General features: G+C 38.9%; 1 protein-coding gene across 2 annotated transcripts; it reads right to left on the reverse strand.

The window, feature by feature from the left end:
* Positions 1-320: 320 nt before the first annotated feature.
* Positions 321-12,378, reverse strand: KBTBD8 (kelch repeat and BTB domain containing 8). Of its 2 annotated transcripts, XM_007535148.2 has the most exons (4): positions 12,293-12,378; positions 11,396-11,606; positions 4,299-5,413; positions 321-1,994 (listed from the first exon to the last, which is right to left on the reverse strand). In XM_007535148.2, exons 1-4 carry the CDS (start codon positions 12,306-12,308, stop codon positions 1,531-1,533), a joined length of 1,806 nt encoding a protein of 601 aa, XP_007535210.1. In that variant the 5' UTR covers positions 12,309-12,378; the 3' UTR covers positions 321-1,530. The 2 variants fall into 2 exon arrangements, with proteins under 2 accessions (XP_007535210.1, XP_060058895.1); XM_060202912.1 differs by lacking the exon at positions 11,396-11,606 and having other exon boundaries at positions 12,293-12,374.
* Between the last annotated feature and the right edge of the window lie 8,392 nt (positions 12,379-20,770).

A 20,770-nucleotide genomic window follows, 5' to 3' on the forward strand; every position in this document is an offset into this window, starting at 1 on the left:
TCGTTTCACAGTATCACGTTACAATTTGTGTAAGCAGTTTTGTTTTGTTTTTTTAATACAAACCATGCTAGTTTGTTTTAAGAGAATCAAAATGTTCTAGTTGAGGACAGACCCTGGAATATGCTTCTATTGTTTATCAATCATTCTAGGCATAGTAAAAATAAATTACTAATTCAATTGTTTGCCTTATATATTACATACAAATACGTTGGTTTCTACTTAAGGAATATTTTCTTAGCTGATTGCTAGAAAGTCTCCAGTTAAACCTAAAAATGGTTTAGTACCTATAATGCTATAATTCTGTTTATAATGTTTATAATTCTGTTTACTCATTTTGTTTCTTCTCAGTCACTTTCAGCTATGACAACACTTTCAATGTAAAAATATTCATCACTGTTTAAGTGCAAAAACTGAAAAAATAATGAGGTTTTAAGTGTTATATGTAAAAGCCATTAGACTACTACAGTTTGCATTTCTGGAAAACAGACTTAAAAATAGGTATAAAACTTCACATTATGCTCTGTGTGGAAGAGAAATAAGTTACTTTTCACTGTACCAATAATGAATGGATAAAGGGTAGAAAATAAGACCAAGCAACAAAATTTTTCATGTTAGTGCAGACTGAGTATGATTTACTTACTGTTCTGAGTCCAATTAAACTATCAACTGGCACATGTAGAGGATCTTGTGAAATCACAAGCTCAAAGAATAAAGTACTCTAAACTGGCAAAACAAAACAAAACTAACAACAATTTAAAAATAAGCACAGGCTCAGACAATTTAAATCTACCTAGCTACACACATAAGTTAACTTATACTAGCACCTGCCAACTGTGAATTTGAGCCCTTTTCAAGATATTTTAAAACAAAACAGTGTTAGTACTTAAAAAATTATCAACAGAAAATCGACTTAAGATTTCAGCTTAACTTAAAATTACATGGGAATTATGAACTAGAGGCTCTTTCTGTGACTGATTTGGTTTTCCTTCACTCTAGTAACAGAACACATTTAAATCTCAGTATTCTTGAAAAACAGTACACAAATATATCTACATACATCTATATATTAAGAATACGAATCTACGTTAGTGCTTCTCTATGCTAGAGAAGTCACAGCTAAAGTCCCAGCAATATTGCCTCAGATTTTTACCCGTATTTAAAACAAAATTCACATCAAACTAGTTTGAATGTGTCTAACTAATAATACCCTAACTGATGTTACAAGAGTGCATAGTTGTTGAATTCATCTGGTATCTCAGTGATTACGTCTCACAAAATCTAGAATATGATTACTTTTATACCAGAAAAAAAATTCTATTCTGATAATTGCACTTTGTTACCCTTTGCTTAGTGAAATGAAAATGTTAAAAGAATGACAAAAAAAAATCCTTCCTACACTGTAATCTTTACAAGCACCCATTTCTATGTACCAACTATATGTTTTCTTCAATACTGCCATTTCTTTTATCACAGAAGACTAAGTTTCCTCAAGTACTAGATGCCATTAAGCTCAATAACGCCTTTTTCTCATTAAAGTACTTTTTGAAGACACTGAGGATAAAGTTTAGCAACAGCACATTCAAAATGCCGGCCAAGATCCCAGAGCCGATCTGGGGTCTCATACACTTTCACCCACTGGTCAGCTATGTCATCATATTGGTAAAGGGAATTTTTTCTGCTGGTTCTGAAGACATGTTCTTCAACAGTTACTTGGGTAGCTCGAACAAATAAATGAAGTTTATTCTGGAAAAGTACCAGTTTAAGGTAAGGATTTATGGACTCATCGCATGGAAAGTCCTTCTTACGAGTCCATTTATTCAGTTCAACATCATAGGCTTCTACAGTAAACATACGCTGATGATTTCCACAGGTTCCAGCTATGTAGTAGATAGAGTCATTGTATACAGCTGCTAAGCCCTGGATTCTAGGCACAGTCATGGGGGTTAAAAAACCCCAGTAGTCTTTTTGAGGCTCATAGAAGAGGAAAAATTCTCCTAAAAAAACAAAAAGAAAGAAACGAGAACATGTACATTCTCAGGTCTGTTTCTAGTTATATGTTAAAGACTAACGAGCATAAATTTCCAAATATCTTATTTTTTTAACCAAGTATTTTTTAAAATAATCTCCAGAGATACATTAACATAAGATTACATTGGTGTACTGTACCAAAGTAAGACTCTGGGGTGGGTGGGAGCATTCAGGTCCTGGAACATGATGGCAGAGGAGGACCTAGTGGAGGTTGTATTGTTATGTGGAAATGTTATACCTGTACAAACTATTGTATTTTACTGCTGACTGTAAAACATTAATCCTTCAATAAATAAATAATAAAATATATAAGATTGCAAACCACTTTGAACTTTTTTCATTCTATGATCTATAGCATGAAATTTTAATAGTTGGGAAAGTATAAAGAATGACCTTGACTTGATGGCAGAATAACAATTAAGAGTGTGATTCTGTTCTATCCAGTTCAATGTTTCAGAAATTTCAAGTCAGCTCTAAAGCAGATTATTAATGTTTCCCAGTAAGATCAAAATATTTATATAGAGAAACATATGAAAAAATGCTCCAAGTCTCTACTGTCAGAGAAATGCAAATAAAGACAACAATGAGATATCACTTCACTCCTGTGAGAATGTCACACATCAGAAAAGGTAACAGTAGCAAATGCTGGAGAGGGTGTGGGGTCAAAGGAACCCTCCTACACTGCTGGTGGGAATGTCAATTGGTCCAACCTCTGTGGAGAACAGTCTGGAGAACTCTCAGAAAGGCTAGAAATGGACCTACCCTATGACCCTGCAATTCCTCTCCTGGGGATATATCCTAAGGAACCCAACACATCCATCCAAAAAGATCTGTGTACACATATGTTCACAATTTGTAATAGCCAAAACCTGGAAGCAACCCAGGTGTCCAACAACAGATGAGTGGCTGAGCAAGTTGTGGTATATATACACAATGGAATACTACTCAGCTGTAAAAAATGGTGACTTCACCATTTTCAGCTGATCTTGGATGGACCTTAAAAAAATCATGTTGAGTGAAATGAGTCAGAAACAGAAGGATGAATATGGGATGATCTCATTCTCAGGCAGAAGTTGAAAAACAAGACCAGAAAAGAAAACACAAGTAGAACCTGAGATGTAATTGGCTTATCGCACCAAAGTAAAAACTCTGGGGTGGGAGTGGGTGGGTGGGGAGAATACAGGTCCATGAAGGATGATAAATGACATAGTGGGGGCTGTATTGTTAAATGGAAAACTGGGGAATGTTATGCATGTACAAACTATTGTATTTACTGGTGAATGTAAAACATTAATTCCCCAATAAAGAAATAAAAAAAATATTTATATAAATTCAAATGTCAATTGTCACTATAAGCTTGTGTGCTAATTATTTAATTAAAAGATTAAATGTGGGCGGGGTAGACAGCATAATGGTTACACAAAGAGATTCATACCTGAGGCTCCAAAGTCCCAGGTTCAGTCCTCTGCACCACTATAAGCCAAAGCTGATCAGTGCTCTGGTAAAAATAATAATAATAATAATAATGGCCTAGACTTCTGATAGATTCCTCTATCATCTCTGGTCATACCCATTGGGAACGCCATTATAAGCCATTTTACAGGACCATACCCTCACTATGAAAATAGCAATGGTAGGGACTACCCACTCTCCAAAGGGAGACTGGGTCACCCTACTCTGCCACTCAAGGAAGACTAGCTCTAAAATGAGCACAGCTTAGAACTATCCCAACTGTGATTATGAACTGTCTGTTTGTCTGACAGGGACTCAGAGGTTATCCAGGCTCCTGTGCTAACAATGAATGGATATGGGCCCTAGGTTACCTAGGTTGAGGTAAACAGTTAATTGTATTTATTTATCTTCTTCAAGTTGTGAGCAACTGTTTTAATATAAGAAAACCATAATTTGGGACCAGGAGAGATGGCTCACCCCAATAAGGTACATATTTTGCTAAGTGTGAGATCCTTGGTTTGAGCTCTAATACTGGGCAAACGCTAGAAGAAGAAGAAGCTCTAATACTGCGTGGGAACACCATGGCAACAGAGGAAGCTCCATGTATGGCAAAGCAGTGTTATGGTGTGTCTCTCTTTCCATATCTATCTATCTATCTATCTCCCCTCTCTCTTTCCTTCCTTGAATCTCATACAGAGAATAAGAAAGTTGGCCAGGAACAGTGGAGTCATGCATGTGCAAGGTCCCAATGAGCAAAAATAAAGCCAAGATTTGACTTGTTACCCAAACATGAAGAACTAAACCACTTAAGCACCTACCCTGTAATACATAGATCTTCTCTTTGTACTCCACAGCATTATGAAACTCCATTGCAACGGGCATTGCACAAACAGTAGTCCAACAATTTTCTCTGCTATCATAGCACTCCACAGATTTTAGTGAGTTTCTACCATCACCTTCATAGACACGGCCTCCAATTGCATACATTTTACCACAACAGTACACCAGTTTGCAACCTATTCTGGCTCGAAGCAAGGATGGTTTGGATATCCACCTATTGGTGGAATGGTCATACATCCAGAAATCATTTTCTGCCTTATGGTCGATGGACACCTCACTACTGCTTGGCCTATATCCTCCTGCAATGTAAATGTCATTATCTGGTGATACAAGAATCCCCACTTCTCTTAGATCATTTGGAGGTTTGCATAGTTTAAACACTCTTCCTGTAACTATATCTAGACAAGGCACTGTTTGCTTCTTTCCTGAGTGTTTGTGGGCAGCATCAAAACATATGATCATTTCAGATGCAGTCATCCCCAGTCTCTGTGTACAGCCATTGATACTTGGTGGTCCTTTTTCTATATAGCTCTTGGCTATGGCCTGTGCAAATGGAGGTGGAATTTTCTCTATAAAAGTGTCTTCCATTAGAGGAAAGCGTATGCATTTGGCAAAAATTTCTGGAAGGTGCACTTCTCTTTCATTCTGCTCATGTTCAAACCACCTTACAATGCTTTCATAAACATGTTCTTCTCGGTCTACATTTAAATCATCACTGTCCAGAATGCTTATCAGTTGGTCTTTTGTCAACAGAAGAAACTCTTGTTCTTTGGTGACACACAGAAACTTTTTACGAATGTATTCTTTTGATCGGTCTCGGAGTTCCTGATGACCATAATGATCAGCAAATATGAAGACACCAATAGAATTCTGTGGTTCCAAATGACTGATCATATATTTAGCACACTGGTCTTGGATGGAAGGAATCTGGAAGATGCTAGCTGCAGTGAACAAGGCTTGAACATTGGCCTCTGTCAGAACAACTCTGGAGGTATAGGCATAATTCAACACTAAGTCCATCGATTCAGCTTCAACACCAACTATTCGAACTTCTTTTTGAGTACTTTCTGTAAGGCCACTAGTGAACATGGATCTATGAAGGAAGAAGGGGTTAATATTATATGTGTATCACAAGTTAAAATTATGGGTATTACAGATAATGATTATGTGACAAATCTTTAAGGTATAACAAAGAATTTTTTAAAAAACTATTAGTGACCAGGTGGTGGTATACCAGGTAGAGTGCACGCATTGCCATACAAAAAGACCAAGATGTCCACCTGCAGGGGGGAAGCATCTCCTTTCAGGGGAAGAGAGGAGAAGGTTGGGGAAAATAGCAGCCAGGAACAGTGAATTCACCACGCAGGCACTATGTCCCAGCTACAACACTATATCAATACAATTAAAACAAAAACAGAAAAGTATTTCCTAATATGTTCCTAATATACTGAATGGAGACAAAAGTTGATTAATCTAGCAGAACGCTTAAATTGGTTTAATCTCAAGTACCTTACACTCAGGACCAGTTCACTTTGTGCTAACTCTAGAGAGAACACACTAATTAAAGTATACCAAAACGTGGCACAGGATATTCCAGGACACTTTATTTTCCTTACAGGCTTCTGGTCAAGTTGCATAAGGAAAACTGAGGTGTTTATTCTTGTTTTCCTATGGGGAGGCTAGCATAGCATAGGAAGGGTATGGGCCTGAGACCTTAAATCAGCACGATAGTCACAAGTCTAAAAATGTTTAGGTGTCAATGGCTATATTAGCACAGTGCTACAGTGCCTGTCCTCTCTCTCCCTCTCTTAGACTCTTACCCTCTATCTAGAGGAGAAAAGAAAAAGAAAAAGAGAGCAGGGGGAGGGAGGAAAGGGGAAGGAAGAAAATGGTTATAGGGAAATCCAGGCATTGAGCCCCGGCAAAACCCTAGTGACAAAAGGAAAAAAGGAAGGAAGGAAAGAAGGGGAGATGGGAGGGAGAAAGAAAGAAAGAAAAAAAGTTAGTTGACTGGGAGTAGTAGAATTATGAAGGTATAAAAACCCTGACAAGGAGGGAGTCAGTGGTAGTGCAGCAAGTTAAGCACATGTGGCGCAAAAACGCAAGGACAGCATAAGGATCCCGGTTTGAGCCCCTGGCTCCCCACCTGCAGGGGAGCGCTTCACAAGCAGTGAAGCAGGTCTGCAGGTGTCTGTCTTTCTCGCCCCCACCCCGGCTTCCCCTCTTCTCTGTCCTATCCAACAACGATGACATCAATAACAACAATAATAACTACAACAATTTAAAAAAAAACAACCCTGATAAGGAAAAAAAAAAACTTTTTAAAAGAAAAATAAAGCACTCATGAATGTGTGGGACTACTTTGGCCAAAATATCAATAGCCAATAAATAGTCTAGCTCTTTAAATACTAGTCATTGATAAGTATTATTTACCTTTCTTTTACCTAAGTTTTCTACATTACACCTAAAATTAAATATAAGAATCAAATCCAAAGCTTTTAAGTCTTCCAAGAAAAAGGATGGATACATTTTAACGAGTTTTATGTCCGAAGATGCTTAATACATATCTAGTGGAAATATCACATTAGTGATAAAGTTAATCATTTGAATCCAGATTTTTCCCCATATTTTTATGTACTCTGTGATAAAAAGCAATATAAGTTGAAAGACTGTGTAAGTGGGGAGACCATCACTTCTGAACACCATCAAATATATGGAATTAACTTTAAACTGCAGAATGAGAAATATCAGAGGTAGAGACTCACTTAATCCCTAGCTAACCAGTGTTTGAGTCCTACTTCTTGTCTCCATTGGATTCTTTTACTTCTAAAATGTAAATATTGGTTTACTATCACACAAGTGTTGAATTTTTTTTAATGGAAAACTATATGTTCTAATGTATGAGCAAGTTTTAAACACAGGTGGTGAAAAACTCAGTTATATAATCACCAATTAAAAAGAAAAATGAAGTCCTTCATTAGGCAGAGATGAACTCCCAAAGGAAACCGTTGCCTCATATCCCTTTATCATGGGAACTACTACTGACTTGAACAGGCTGGTCTCAGACACAGAAACCATGCAACAGTTGATGATTTGTTTTAGCAGGCTCTTCATGAAAACTATATAAAGTAGGAGTGCTTCCACACCAAATCTTGAGTAGTAAAGATTTCTAATAACCACACAAAATTTAATTCGAACCAATCACTAGAAGCACAAAACTGCTGTGCTAAGTTTCAAGCTAATCTAACTCTTCTACAGTGATGCAAGACTTAGAAACTATGAAGTATGGCTTTCTAGATCTCATATAAGGAGCAGCATCATTGCCAAGAAACTTATGCATGAAAACCTTTAGCAAGACATAAAAGCCCAATTATTAAGTTTTCTATCCAGATACTTTCATTTTTAATGTGAATGTATATATATGCTTAGAAAGTTTTCCAAGGTGGTCTGGGAGGTAGAGCAATGGATAAAGCACTGGACTCTCAAGTGTGAGGTCCTGAGTTCAATCCCTGACAGAACATATAGCAGAGTGATGTTTAGTTCTCTCTCTTCTCCTTTCTCATTAATAAATAAAATCTTTGAAAAGAAAAAAGTAAAGTCTTCCAAGCATTCTTTAATGTCATGAAAATAAAGAAAATCATTTTTTTAAACCAGGGCACTGAGTAGCTTCTGATTTATAGTGGGGCATGGGATTGAACCTGGGACTCTGGAGCCTCAGGCATGAGCATCTCTTTGCATAACCTTTATGCTATCTACTCCCACCTTAGAAAATCCATTTCTTAGCATTTATCTTAATTGGCACTTTTTTTTAAAAAGTGATTTGTCTAGGACTTCTGAACTAATTTTACTTCTTACATTTAATTAACATATAAGAGATACTGGCACACTGGTTTATACAACAGGCACCAGAGGTCCCAACATTAAATCCCCAGTACCACCATAAATCAGAGCTGAGCAGTGCTCTGGTGATAAATAACATAAGGCAGGGATAAAATTTCAGTCACATGCAGAAATTTTACTTTAGAAGTTTTGATACATTTTTAAATAATATTCAGCTTCAATATATACTAAAAATATCTGAAAGGCAACTCAAAAGTGGACCAACTCCTGTTTATTTTCCAACTCCTGTTTCTTAAAAGTCATATAGTGACTAAGAAGCCTGGCTCTAGAATCAAGTCCAGCCTCTCCTTTTTACTAGTTAGACAGTAAGCAACTTTATTTCCATTTATCACATCTAAAATGGGAATTGTGCAATGGAAATACTGTATGTCAAGAAGACTGGATAAGCCAGAGCTGAGCAGTGCTCTGGTAAAAATATATATATATTTTAAAGAATATTGTAAATACTCATAACACAATATGTACAAATGATTCTTAGTCCTGAGTTTGTTAGGTACTGACAGTAACTGTGACATAAGTGCATAAATGACCTAACCATATTTAATAGATACTATGGATAAGTGAACCTTACCAGCAGTTTCCATTACCAGGCTAAATGCCATAGCTTCTGCATCTGAGTTCCTTCTTTTTTCTTTCTAGCTCATTGCCTCTTGACAGTTAATACTGAGTTGTCCAGTGACCTACCCTATGCAAGTCTAAATGGTTACATCAGACATCAGAATGAAGTGACTATATTTAACCCAGTATTCTGAGAAAGAGGAATAAGAAACTACTATCTGGAACACTACACTGCAATATGCCCTACAAAGGTAAGGACCTTCAAAAGGAAAAAAAAAAAAAAAGACTTAGAATGTGATTGAGAAAATAATTTCACTGTAATTTATGCACTGCTGTAAAATAATAAAAGGCTTAAAAAGTAGGCACTTGGGAGTCGGGTAGTAGTGCAGCGGGCTAAGCGCAGGTGGCGCCAAGAGGAAGGACCAGAGTAAGGATCCCAGTTGGAGCCCCTGGCTCCCCACCTCCAGGGGAGTTGCTTCACAGGTGGTGAAGCAGGTCTGCAGGTGTCTTTCTCTCCCCCCTCTGTCCAACAACGATGACATCAATAACAATAATAATAACTACAACAATAAAACAACAAGGGCAACAAAAGGGAAAAAATGAATATTTAAAAAAGTCGGCACTTGACACAAATGGTGTTTAACTCAAATGGTACACTATCTTTTTTTAAATTTATTTATTCCCTTTATTGTTGTAGTTATTATTGTTGTTGTTATTGATATTGTCAGATAGGACAGAGAGAAATGGAGAGAGGAGGAAAAAGACAGAGAGGGGGAGACACCTGCAGACTTGTTTCACTGCTTGTGAAGCGACTCCCCTACAGGTGGGGAGCCGGGGGCTCGAACTGGGATCTTTACACAGGTCCTGCTTTCCGCCACATGAGCTTAACCCACTGTGCTACCGCCTGACTCCCGGTAATCTATATCACTGATCTTTTGAGTACAAAATTAAATTTCAAAGTTTTATAAGACACAACTATAAAAATTAACTGTTAACTAGAAATACTGCAAGAGCTAAATGATCTAAAGAAATATGCAGGGGTTGGGGCTGGGTGGTGACACACCTGGTTGAGTGCACATGTTGCAATGCACAAGGACCCAGGTTGGAGCCCCCAGTCCCCACCTGCAGGGGGAAAGCTTTGCGAGTGGTGAAGCAGTGCTGCAGGTGTCTTTCTGTCTCTTTACCTCTCTGTCTCCCCCTTCCTCTCGATTTCTGACTGTCTCTATCCAATAAATAAATAAAAGAAACGAAGTGGAGGGTAGATAGCATAATGGTTATGTAAACAGACTCTCATGCCTGAGGCTCCAAAGTCCCAGGTTCAATATCCCCACACCACAATAAGCCAGAGCTGAACAGTGCTCTGGTTAAAAATAAATAAATAAATAAATAAATAAATAAATAAATAAAAGAAATGTTCGGGGGAAGGGGTAGGTAGCATAATGGTTATGCAAACAGACCATTATGCCTCAGGCTTCAAAGTCCCAGGTTGAATCCCCTGAACCACCATAAGCCAGAGCTGAACAGTGCTCTGGTTAAAAATAAATAAATAAATAAATAAATAAATAAATAAATAAATAAATAAAAGAACTGTGCAGTTCAGGGGTAGGTAGCATAATGGTTATGCAAAGAGACTGTCATGCCTGAGGCTTCAAAGTCCCAGGTTGATTCCCCTGAACCACCATAAACCAGAGCTGAGCACTGCTCTGGTTAAGATGGAAGGAAGGAAGGAAGGAAGGAAGGAAGGAAGGAAGGAAGGAAGGAAGGAAGGAATGGAGGAAGGAAGGGTGAAAGGAATGTGCCATTAGGAAAATTTTATTATTTATATATTGGTCATCACAAGGAATCCATTGCACTTGGCTAACTTTTTCGCATATTGTGTGGGTATAAGTGGTGGGTAGTGTGTATGTGGAGACAGTGGGAGAACACAATATGACATTTCCTCGTGTGTGTGTGTGTGTGTGTGTGTGTGTTGGGAGGTCTGGGGCATAGGCAAGCAGGTGCACTATCCAGTGAGCTATTTTGTTGTCCCAGGAATATCAGTACTGTTCAATAAAAATGTAATAGAAAAGTGTATTTGGGCTGGTCACTGAGGCAGCCTCTACCTCCATGTGGCCACTGGTCACGTACCTCTAAGAATTGAGTTTTTAAAATTTTAATTAGTTTTACATAGTTAAAATGTAATAGCCACGTGGGACTGACTGGTGGCTACCATACTGAACAGGGCAGTTTTGGATTTTCCTGGTCATTTATCTGAGTGAAACAGAACCACCATACTCACTCACTTAAAAATCAACCAAGGGTGGAGGTAGACAGCATAATAGTTATGCAAAGACTTTCGTGCCTGAGGCTCTCAAGTCTCAGGTTCAATCCCTCACATCGCCAAATGCCAAACCTGAATGGTGTGCTGGAAAAAAAAAAAAAAAAAAAAACACTTGGATTCTAGGATGATCTATCAAGTCCTAAACAAGGGCTTAATGACATATGTATGACCTGTTAGCAATTTTCAGGAAGTAAACTCCTTGGTTTCATTTCACTGTTGTACTGCAGTGTAAATAATCAGGTGGGTGATACTGTGGGTGGAAGGTGTGGATATCAAGAGAAGTTTCTACCAGCATACCTGAAGTAGGGGCTGATTGCAGCAAGAACGTTTCTATGACAGGAAAATGTTTTCCCTTGATCCACTTCCACTACAATGTCTGTCAACTGTCCTTCATCGTACATTGTTTTGAGTTGTTTAAGAATACTGCACGCATGGAAGGGGTCCATGGCATCGCTGGCTGTCTCTGAAGATGGAATCCCATTCGGTGTTGGGGAAGATTTACTTAAATCTAGGAGGAGAAAAATCGTACAACCACAAGAAGTTCCAAGCCAGAGACGGCGGCGTCGCGGGATTTTTCTTTTCTTTCTTTCTTTTCTTTTTGGCTTGGCCTTTTAATTCCCACCCACCACCACCCACCACTTTGCAAAAAGATACCGATGCACATATCCACCACCACCATATGGGACCGCGTGGGAGGACGTGTGCAGGGAGCGAGCAGAGAGCGAGCTGCGATGCGAGTCTGAGAGCCAGGCGGCTCCTGCGGGAGCCCGGCGAGCCCGGAGCCCGAGCTCGCCGGGGGACCGCGCGGCAGGAGAGCAGGAGAGACCGCGCGTCACCGGCGAGAGCGGAGGGCAGGAACCTCACGAGGAAAGCTCGATGGAGAGCGGCCCCCAGTGGCCCTTCAACCGCCTCCCGAATCCGTCGCGGCGGCGGCGGCGGCGGCGGCGGGTACCCGGCCTCCTCATCCCTGTCTGGCTGGACCGCCCACCGCCCTCCACGCCATCCCTCCCTCCCTCCCTCCCTCCTTCTCTCTCTCTCTCTCTCTCTCTCTCTCTCTCTCCCCCTCCTCTCATCCCTCGCTACCTCTCCATCCTTTTTCTCCGGCTTCTCGCCACCACCTCGCCAGCTCGCAGCCTGAATCTGGCCTCCAGCCCACCTCCTCCCTACCCCCTCCTAAGGCACCGCACGACCCACCTGCCGACGCGGCCATTTCTCGATGGGGCCCCGGCTTTAGCTATTTAAAGAGGAAATGTCATTTCGCTTCTCTCTCTCCCGGGTTCCGGCTCTCCTAAGCCGCCTCGAGCCAATAGGGTGACCTATGCATTAGGCTCCGCCCCCCAACCTTCGAATTCGGCACGACGATTGGACAAGATGTGCGCACAGGTGTGCCGGGAAATGTAGTTTTGTGGCCCCTGTTCCCGCGTGGTCGGGGTAGGGCGGAGGCCCAAGGTGGGGATTCCTATTCGCTGATCCGGATGGAGGTGGAGCGCTGGGAGCCCGCCAGCCTGTGTCCGCGGGGCGCGCAGTGCCTGCCGGAAGAGGTAGTCTTCGGTCAGAGCAGAGCTGTCATTCTGAGGGGCTAGGGTAGGGAAAGCTCTTCAAGAGCAAATTACCCCATTTTAGGCCTCTTTCCAGGCCCCCGCTCATTTTTTTTTTTTTTTTTACCTTGTTCTTCATTCCCTCAACCTCTTGCCAATGACTAGTTTCTGGTATGAAAGCAGGCTCTGCGTGAGGGCTGAGAAACCAGAAAAATTTGAAACTAGACAAGAGGGCTGTTGTCCAAAAACGCGGAGGAAATCTGACACCTCACCCAAAAGAAAAATATCAGGAGGCCCCAAAGTAAGCCATCTCTGATGAGTCACCTGTGACACCCAATTGAAAAAGCATCGTCTTGGCGGAATACTCCAATTTCCACAGATTAACTTGGTCTGGTGACAATGACGGCTTGAGATCTTTAATTCCCACTCATGCCTCTTTTTCTCCTACACTTAGAGAACACCTGTTCTACTTTAAAAACACATAAGAGCATCAAAGAAGAATTCAAGATGCTTTCCTTTTGCTCCTGGGAAATGGAGGAGCTAAGACACTAAATAGTCTGGGATTTCCTTTGAAGAAATACTGAAAAGTGCTCTGAGCCTGAAGCCAGAGACAATTACTGAAGTCCTGGCTTTTTACTAACTAAATGTGACTACATTAGATAGCATCTTTTAATTCTTGAGCACACAGATCGTTCACCTGGAACATAGTAACAGGAATTCCTATTCTAGCTTTTTTTTTTTTTAAGTAAGCAGAAAATATACTATTAACACGTTTTGACTTACTTGTGTTTTAGCCTAGCACATTGTTTTATAGATGTTTAATATTTAGAAAAGGAATGTAACAGCCTGGGAGGTAATTCAGTGGATAAGATATTGGTGTCTCAAAGCATTAAGGACCAGAGTTCAATTCCCAGCATTGCCTATGCCAGAGTGATGCTCTGGTTCTTTCTCTATCATTCCCCCACCCCTTAATATATAAATAAATCCTTTTCAGAAAAATAAAATTGATGTCAAGTGTGAATGACTAACATTAGAAATATCATTTGTTGTTTGTCTTAAATTCAAATTATTTTTGGTGTTTTTTCTTTAATTTGGCAAACTTTTCAAGCATGTTGAAACAAGTTTTCTTGTTTTGTATTATTTTTATTTTAGCCTCTTATTGAATCATTTTTAAAAACTATTTAGTTGACAAAGACAGATAAACTGAGGAAGAAGGGGGGTTAGAGAGACACCTGCAGCACTGCTTCACCTCTCAGGAAGCTATCCCGCAGGTAGAAACAAGGGGCTTGAACCCAGGTCCTTGTGCGTCATAATGTGTGCACTCAACCAAGTGTGCTACCTCCTGGCCCCATGTCACTTTAAATCTTAAGAAATTTGGCTAAATTTCTTTTCATTTAATTCACACATGACAATATCATTTAAATTAAAATAAAGCTTTGTAATTCTTTGACTTTCAAAAAATTCTGAATTTGAGGGTGAACAGAATACAAAGGACAAAGGTAAATGTAAATAAAAATAAGGAAAAAGTGAATATAATTAAATGTTATTTTTTATTATTTTTAACCAGAGCACTGTGTAGCTCTGGCTTATGGTAGTATGGAGGATTGGACCTGGGACTTTGGAGCCTCAGGCATAAAAGTCTTTTTGCATAACATCTTTTTGCATAAGCATTATGTTATCTCCCCACTCTGACTGTTGCCATTTTTATGATTTTAAGTAAACCCCATTCCATTGAACTAATGGCATTACCAATAATGATTTTGTCATCATTAGAAAGGAATTAAGCATGTAACTTAAATTTGAGCCACCACATCCCCACCACACTGAAGGTAGCTTTGCTGCTATGGTTTCTTTCCCTCTCTGTGTCTTCAATTCCCTATCGAGAGAGAGAGAGAGAGAGAGAGAGAGAAAGAGAAATTGAACTAAAGAAATGAAGGCCAGCAAAGGCACATACAGGAGATTTTTGTTTCAGGGTTGACAGTAAATAACAAAAGCTTTGTTTTCAAGTGCCTCTAATTTAAAATTTACTAAGAACCCACTGCCTGTTTAGAAAAATAGCAGCAAAGTGAGACCAGTTTTCTTCCTTCCTAATGTATTATGGATTATTAATATTCTCTAAAGCAATTTTCTCATACACTAGAGCTTAAAATAAAATTTAGTAAGACTAGAAATTGAAAAAGTAAATCAGAATGTTTGGAGGACCTACCATATCAAGTTCAAATTTGACATCTAGAGTTTTTAATATTTTAAGATCTATTTTACTGAAAATGAAAAGCAAAGAAAGTTGATAATTGTTGGACAGTAGAAAAGTCTTTATATACATCAAGTTCTAGGGGAGGGGAAAAAATGGAATGATTAGAAATGCAGCAAATTTGAAAAATGAAAAATCTGCAGTAACCTTGGTGCTTCCCCCCCCACACCTACTTTCACTTTAAGAGAATGAATTTTAGTAATTATCAGCTGTGCCCAGCCTACTGTCAAGAGTAATACCACAGAACACAAGATGATAGCAACTATGATGGAGAAGGTGTAAAGGAAAATAGAACTTCACTTCTGCAAATTGATTCCACTGTTTTCCAATTGCCCTGTTCAGTAGTGGCTGAGGCTGTGAAATTGACCAGGATCTATATAAAATGAAAGTAAAAAGAGAATACCAGTGACTCTTACTGTATAGCAAATGACACCCTTATACATTTAGCCTTCTCAGGCTATAGCTAAAACAAAATATGATATATTTCTCTATTGTAAACTTTTGTGCTGGATGGATAAATTCTTGAAATAAAGCAACTAAAGTGATTACTTAAATATAAATTTATATCAGACATTGGAAAAAAAAGGTTTATTTAATTTCTAGGAATCTATGTATTGCATATAACATTTTCCTTTAAATTAAAAACTCAAGATAGTTTTTGTTTGTTTGTTTGTTTGTTTTTTACCAGAGCACTGCTCTGCTCTGGCTTATGGTAGTGTGGGGATTGAACCTGGGACTCTGGAGTCTCAGGCATGAAAATCTCTTTTGCATAACCATTATGGTATCTATTCATGCCCTCAAGATATATAATAATATCTAAGATAATATATATTACTGATTAGGCTAGCCTTTGTTGTATTTTGATTTGTATTCCCTTTTGAGATAATCAAGCACTCAACATGGTAATAACTCAATGATTGAATTTTGTAAAATTTCTGAATTTGAGTATAGTGGGAGATACTAATTTGTCTTATAAGTATTTGAATGTAGCATACACATTTAAAAAAGGGGGGGGTGGCAGGCAGTAGCACAGCAGGTTAAGCGCAGGTGGCACGAAGCACAAGGACCTGCATAAGGATCTCAGTTTTAGCCCCTGGCTCCCCACCTGCAAGGGGGTCACTTCACAGGTGGTGAAGCAGGTCAGCAGGTCTCTTTCTCCCCCCCCCACCCCCCCGCCGCAATGGCCTCCCCCCCCCCCCCCGCAATAGCCCTGGAGGCAAAAAAAAAAAAAGAAATAGAGAAAAAAAACAGAGAGAGAGAGAACATTAGTGGCAGGGATATTCAATTCTTCAAGAATGATTATCTCTTTCATCTAACCCCTAATTGGATTTTGTTCAACTGGTATGAGATTTTGGTTTAATATCAAAGGAGAATTTACCAAAAAATTTATTAACAATAGTGACAGAGTACATTATTACCTATTTTCTTTATGTTGATTTGACCTAGAAGGTAAAGCCTTAACTTGATTATGCTTTAATATTGATAGGGCTAATTCAGAAATTGATTGAGCGAAGGGATTTCATGGCCATATGTTACCTACTTTATTTCACATTATAATTAGAGTTTTGTGAAGATATTAATGTCTGTAGAACTTCATATTGATATCTTTGGATTCAAAGACAAAAGGTTCCCAGTAATGTGCAGAGTTTTGAGAATGAGGTATAGAAACTTTTTGTTATTCTAGTCTATTCTTTTTTTTTTTTTTTCAGGGCTGGGAAATGGGGGTTGTAAGGGAGGAGGATGCCTGTTAAGGTTGACTTATTCAGATTCAGAAAGGCTGAAGGAGAGAGACACCACAGCACTAAAGCTTCCCCAGTGTAGTGATAGCCAATCTTGAACCCAAGTTCTGTGCATGGCAAAGCAGATGCTCTTCCAGGTAAGCTACCCTGGATATTGTCCTTAATGTCAAACGCTTGGTGAATCAATATCTACTAGAATCTGTCATGAATGGACAATACCATTCATCTAAATTTGTGAACTCATGCTGGGAGATTGCATAGTAGTTATGCAAAAAATATTTTCTTGCTTGAGGCCCTGAAGCTTCATATTCAGTCCCCAGTACCACCATAAATCAAAGCTAAGCAGTGCTCTGGTGAAAGAAAGTTTGGGGAACTTATGCCTCTGCCCCCACAAAAGGAAAAAACATCAAGACAGTAATCACACTGAAAAAATCATTTAACTGTCAGACTAAATTGACAGTTTTCAATACATAAAATTTTAGTATTTTCTCTCCACTGAATAGGAAAAACAATGAAAAAGTTGCCAATATCTGCTGAATCATTAATATTTATTTATTTATTTATTCTGTAGCACTGGGGCTTCACACATACACAATTCGACCACATCTGATTTTTTTCTTTAAAAAAGATATTTAATTTATTTATTGGTGTGAGAGAGAAAGAATCACTCTGGCACATGTGATGCTGTGGACCCAACTCAGTATCTCATGTGTTGAAGTCCAGTGCTCTAGCAACTGTGCCGCCTCTTAGGCTATGTGATTTTTAAAAATTTCAACTAGAGAGAGGAGAATAAAAGAGAAAGAACAGGAGGGAGACACCACAATACCTCTTCGTGGAGCTTCTCCTGGTGCTAGTATTCCGTGCAGCGTCAGGGTTCAAATCTGTGGTCACACACATAGTGAGATGTGCACTCTACCAAGTAAACTATTTCTGGGTTCAATCAGTAATTAAAATAATAATAAAACGTTGGGGGGCAGACATAGTAAGCCTGGTTGAGAGCACATATTGCCATACATAAGGACCAAAGATTGAGCCCCTGTACTCCACATGTAAAGGGGATGCTTACAAGTGGTGACGTAGGTTTTCAAGTGTCTGTCTTTCTCTCTTTATCTCCCACTCCCCTATCAATTTCTCTCAGTCATATCAAATTAAAAAAAAAAAAGGGAAAAATGGCTGCAAGGAGCTATGGCTTAATAGTGCAGGTGCTGAATGTCAGGGGTAGCCTTGGTGGCAATAAAATTAACAATAATAATAATTAAAATAAAATAAGACTTTGGTGGTAGGTTCAGTGTGAAACTATAGCCTGTAATATTAAAGTCTTATAAACACTATAAATCACAAGTAAAAGTTACCTGAAAATAAATATAATAAAGGGTGGGAGAGATAGCATAATGACTATGCAAAGAGACTCTCATGCTTGAGGCTCCAAAGTCCCAGGTTCAGTTCTCCACACCACAAGAGCCAGTGCTGAGCAGTGCTCTGGTAAATATATACATAGATGAGTAAATGAATACATAGATGAATGAATGAATGAATGAACGAATGAATAAATAAATAAATAAAATATAAGTATTAATCATTAGCAGGCTACTTCAAAATTCCACTTCAAGGCTCAATTGTTTATGAGACTGGAGATTCTGAATATAACTACTATATAGAACCTTTAAGGTATTCAGTAATATTCAACTTGAATACAATTTTGAGAGCCTAAGGCGCTGTGAAATGTTATCAATCATCAACAGTTTTCTCTGTATGCGGACTAGTAGTAGCCCAAATGCAGCGGATGAAGTTAAATGATTGTTGACTCTCTAACCCTAGTCACACCCCCCCTACCTTTTTTAAAGATAGCGATAAAGAGTGAGAGAGATTACAGCATCAAAACTTCTTTAATGGGGGCCAGGTGATGGCACACCCGGTTGAATGCACATGTTACAGTGCACAAGGACTCGGGTTTGAGCCCCTGGCCCCCACCTGTGGGGGGGAAAGCTTCACAAGTGGTGAAGCAGGGCTGCAGGTGTCTCTCTGTCTCTCTCCCTCTCTATCACCTCCTTCCCTCTCAATTTCTGACTGTTTCTATCCAGCAAATAAAGATTAAAAAAATTAAAAATGGGAGTTGGGCTGTAGCGCAGCAGGTTAAGCGCAGGTGGCGCAAAGCACAAGGACCGGCATAAAGATCCCGGTTCAAACCCCGGCTCCCCACAGGCGGTGAAGCAGGTCTGCAGGTGTCTAACTTTCTCTCCTCCTCTCTGTCTTCCCCTCCTCTCTCCATTTCTCTCTGTCCTATCCAACAACGACAACAACAATAACAACTATAACAATAAAACAACAAGGGCAACAAAAGGTAATAAATAAATATAAATAAATATTAAAAAAACTCAAAAAAATTAAAAATTAAAAAAAAAGATTAAAAAATGTTTTTAAAAAACTTCTTTAATGTGGCAGAGGCCAGGTTCAAACCCAAGTTGCACTCCTGGCAAAGTAGTGCACTATCCAGGTGAGCTAATTTGTTAGCCTTGTCTAAAATTTTAAAAGTTCATGGATTTAGTAAAATAGTCTAAAGGAATGAAGTATCAGTACATAGTAGTCTTCAGCATGTAGACACAGGAACTGGAATTCATGGGTAACATGCATCAGGATTAAGAAAGAAGAACATTAAACATAGCAGGGAAAAGATAGACAGGATGAGCTATTGCCTCTAATCCCCTGAATACTCAAATGCTTATAAAGCAAATCTACTGAAATACTACAAAAATCTTGAGGGATATTTAGTTTTTAATTCTAGTTATTTTACCACAGGGTTCCTTAATCTCAGCATAACTGACATGTACAATCAGACAGCTATTATAAGGGGCTACCCAGGTATTATCAGATACCTGGCAGCATTCCTGGACGCCTATTCACTAGATACTAGTAGCACTTCCCACCAAGATGTAGCAACAACCAGTGTCACCAGAGATTGCTGAATCTTTCATAGGGGAAAGAGTTATTTCAGGTTGAAAGTCACTGTTCTCCAATTTGCTCCTGTCCTGTGATCTCTCTCACTTTGTTGACACCTCCATTGTGGTTTACATGAATGTAATTTGTATTATTTTAAAATGTTTTGCTTATCTTCCTTAATTTTCATTTTTTATTTGTTTAAATAGCTACAGAGAGAAATTGAGAGGGAAAAGAGAGAAAGATCTGCAGCACTGTTTTACCACTTGTAAAGGCACCCCCCCCCCCCCCCAGGTAGGGACTAAAGCCTTGAACCCTGGTCCTGGTGCACTGAAATGTATGCTCTCTACCATTGCCTAAACAATCTTATGCCTATGCCTATCTTATGTTATGCTTATCTTTTTTTTATTTATTCCCTTTTGTTGCCCTTGTTTTTTTTTTATTATTGTAGTTATTGTTGTTGTTATTGATGTCGTCATTGTTGGATAGGACAGAGAGAACTGGAGAGAGGAGGGGAAGACAGAGCGGGGAGAGAAAGATAAATACCTGCAGACCTGCTTCACTGCTTGTGAGGCGACCTCCTGCAGGTGGGGAGCCGGGGCTAGAACTGGGATCCTTGAGCTTTGCGCCACCTGTGCTTAACCCACTGCACTACCACCTGACTCCTCTATGCTTATCTATCTTATGTTGTGTTTTGTTATGTTATCTATCTTATGTTATGCCTAGTTAATCTTTCTTTTAAATACCCACTGCACAGAGTCCATGCATAGGTTCTACTTGATTCAAATTCTTTTTGAGTCACTTTCTAGCTCTGAGCTATAACAGATAACTTCATTTTGTTTCCTTAGTTCTTTAATTGAACTAATAAGAGCATTTACTTCAGAGAATTACTATAAAACATAAAGGAGATGATTTGTGCAAAATACTTAGACATCAACTTGTATGGAGAAAGTACACAATGAATAGTGGTGATTATTATTAGTAGTAGTGGTACATTAATAATAAAATGAAAATTCAGTTTTATTTTTCAGATGATTACTACAATTAAATTTTATTTTGTAGATTAACATTTTTTTATAGATTAATCATAGTTAAGCTAGAGTGCAAAAGAGGAAAGTAGGTATCTTCCCAGCTCAATCATGTGCCAAAGGCTCATCATCAGTGGTCTCTAGCCTCCCTCAGAGAAAGAGAATCTTGCCTTCCCAGAAGA

The sequence above is a fragment of the Erinaceus europaeus genome, chromosome 12 (genome assembly GCF_950295315.1).
Source record: "Erinaceus europaeus chromosome 12, mEriEur2.1, whole genome shotgun sequence".
In the NCBI taxonomy this organism is placed as follows: Eukaryota; Metazoa; Chordata; class Mammalia; order Eulipotyphla; family Erinaceidae; genus Erinaceus; species Erinaceus europaeus.

Excerpts from the sequence above, each read along its gene's own strand:
- KBTBD8 (XM_007535148.2), bottom strand. Across the intron at positions 5,414-11,395 it reads GCAATCAGCCCCTACTTCAG|ATCCATGTTCACTAGTGGCC; the intron begins GTATGCTGGTAG and ends CTTCCTTCATAG. Across the intron at positions 1,995-4,298 it reads GAAGATCTATGTATTACAGG|GAGAATTTTTCCTCTTCTAT; the intron begins GTAGGTGCTTAA and ends TTGTTTTTTTAG.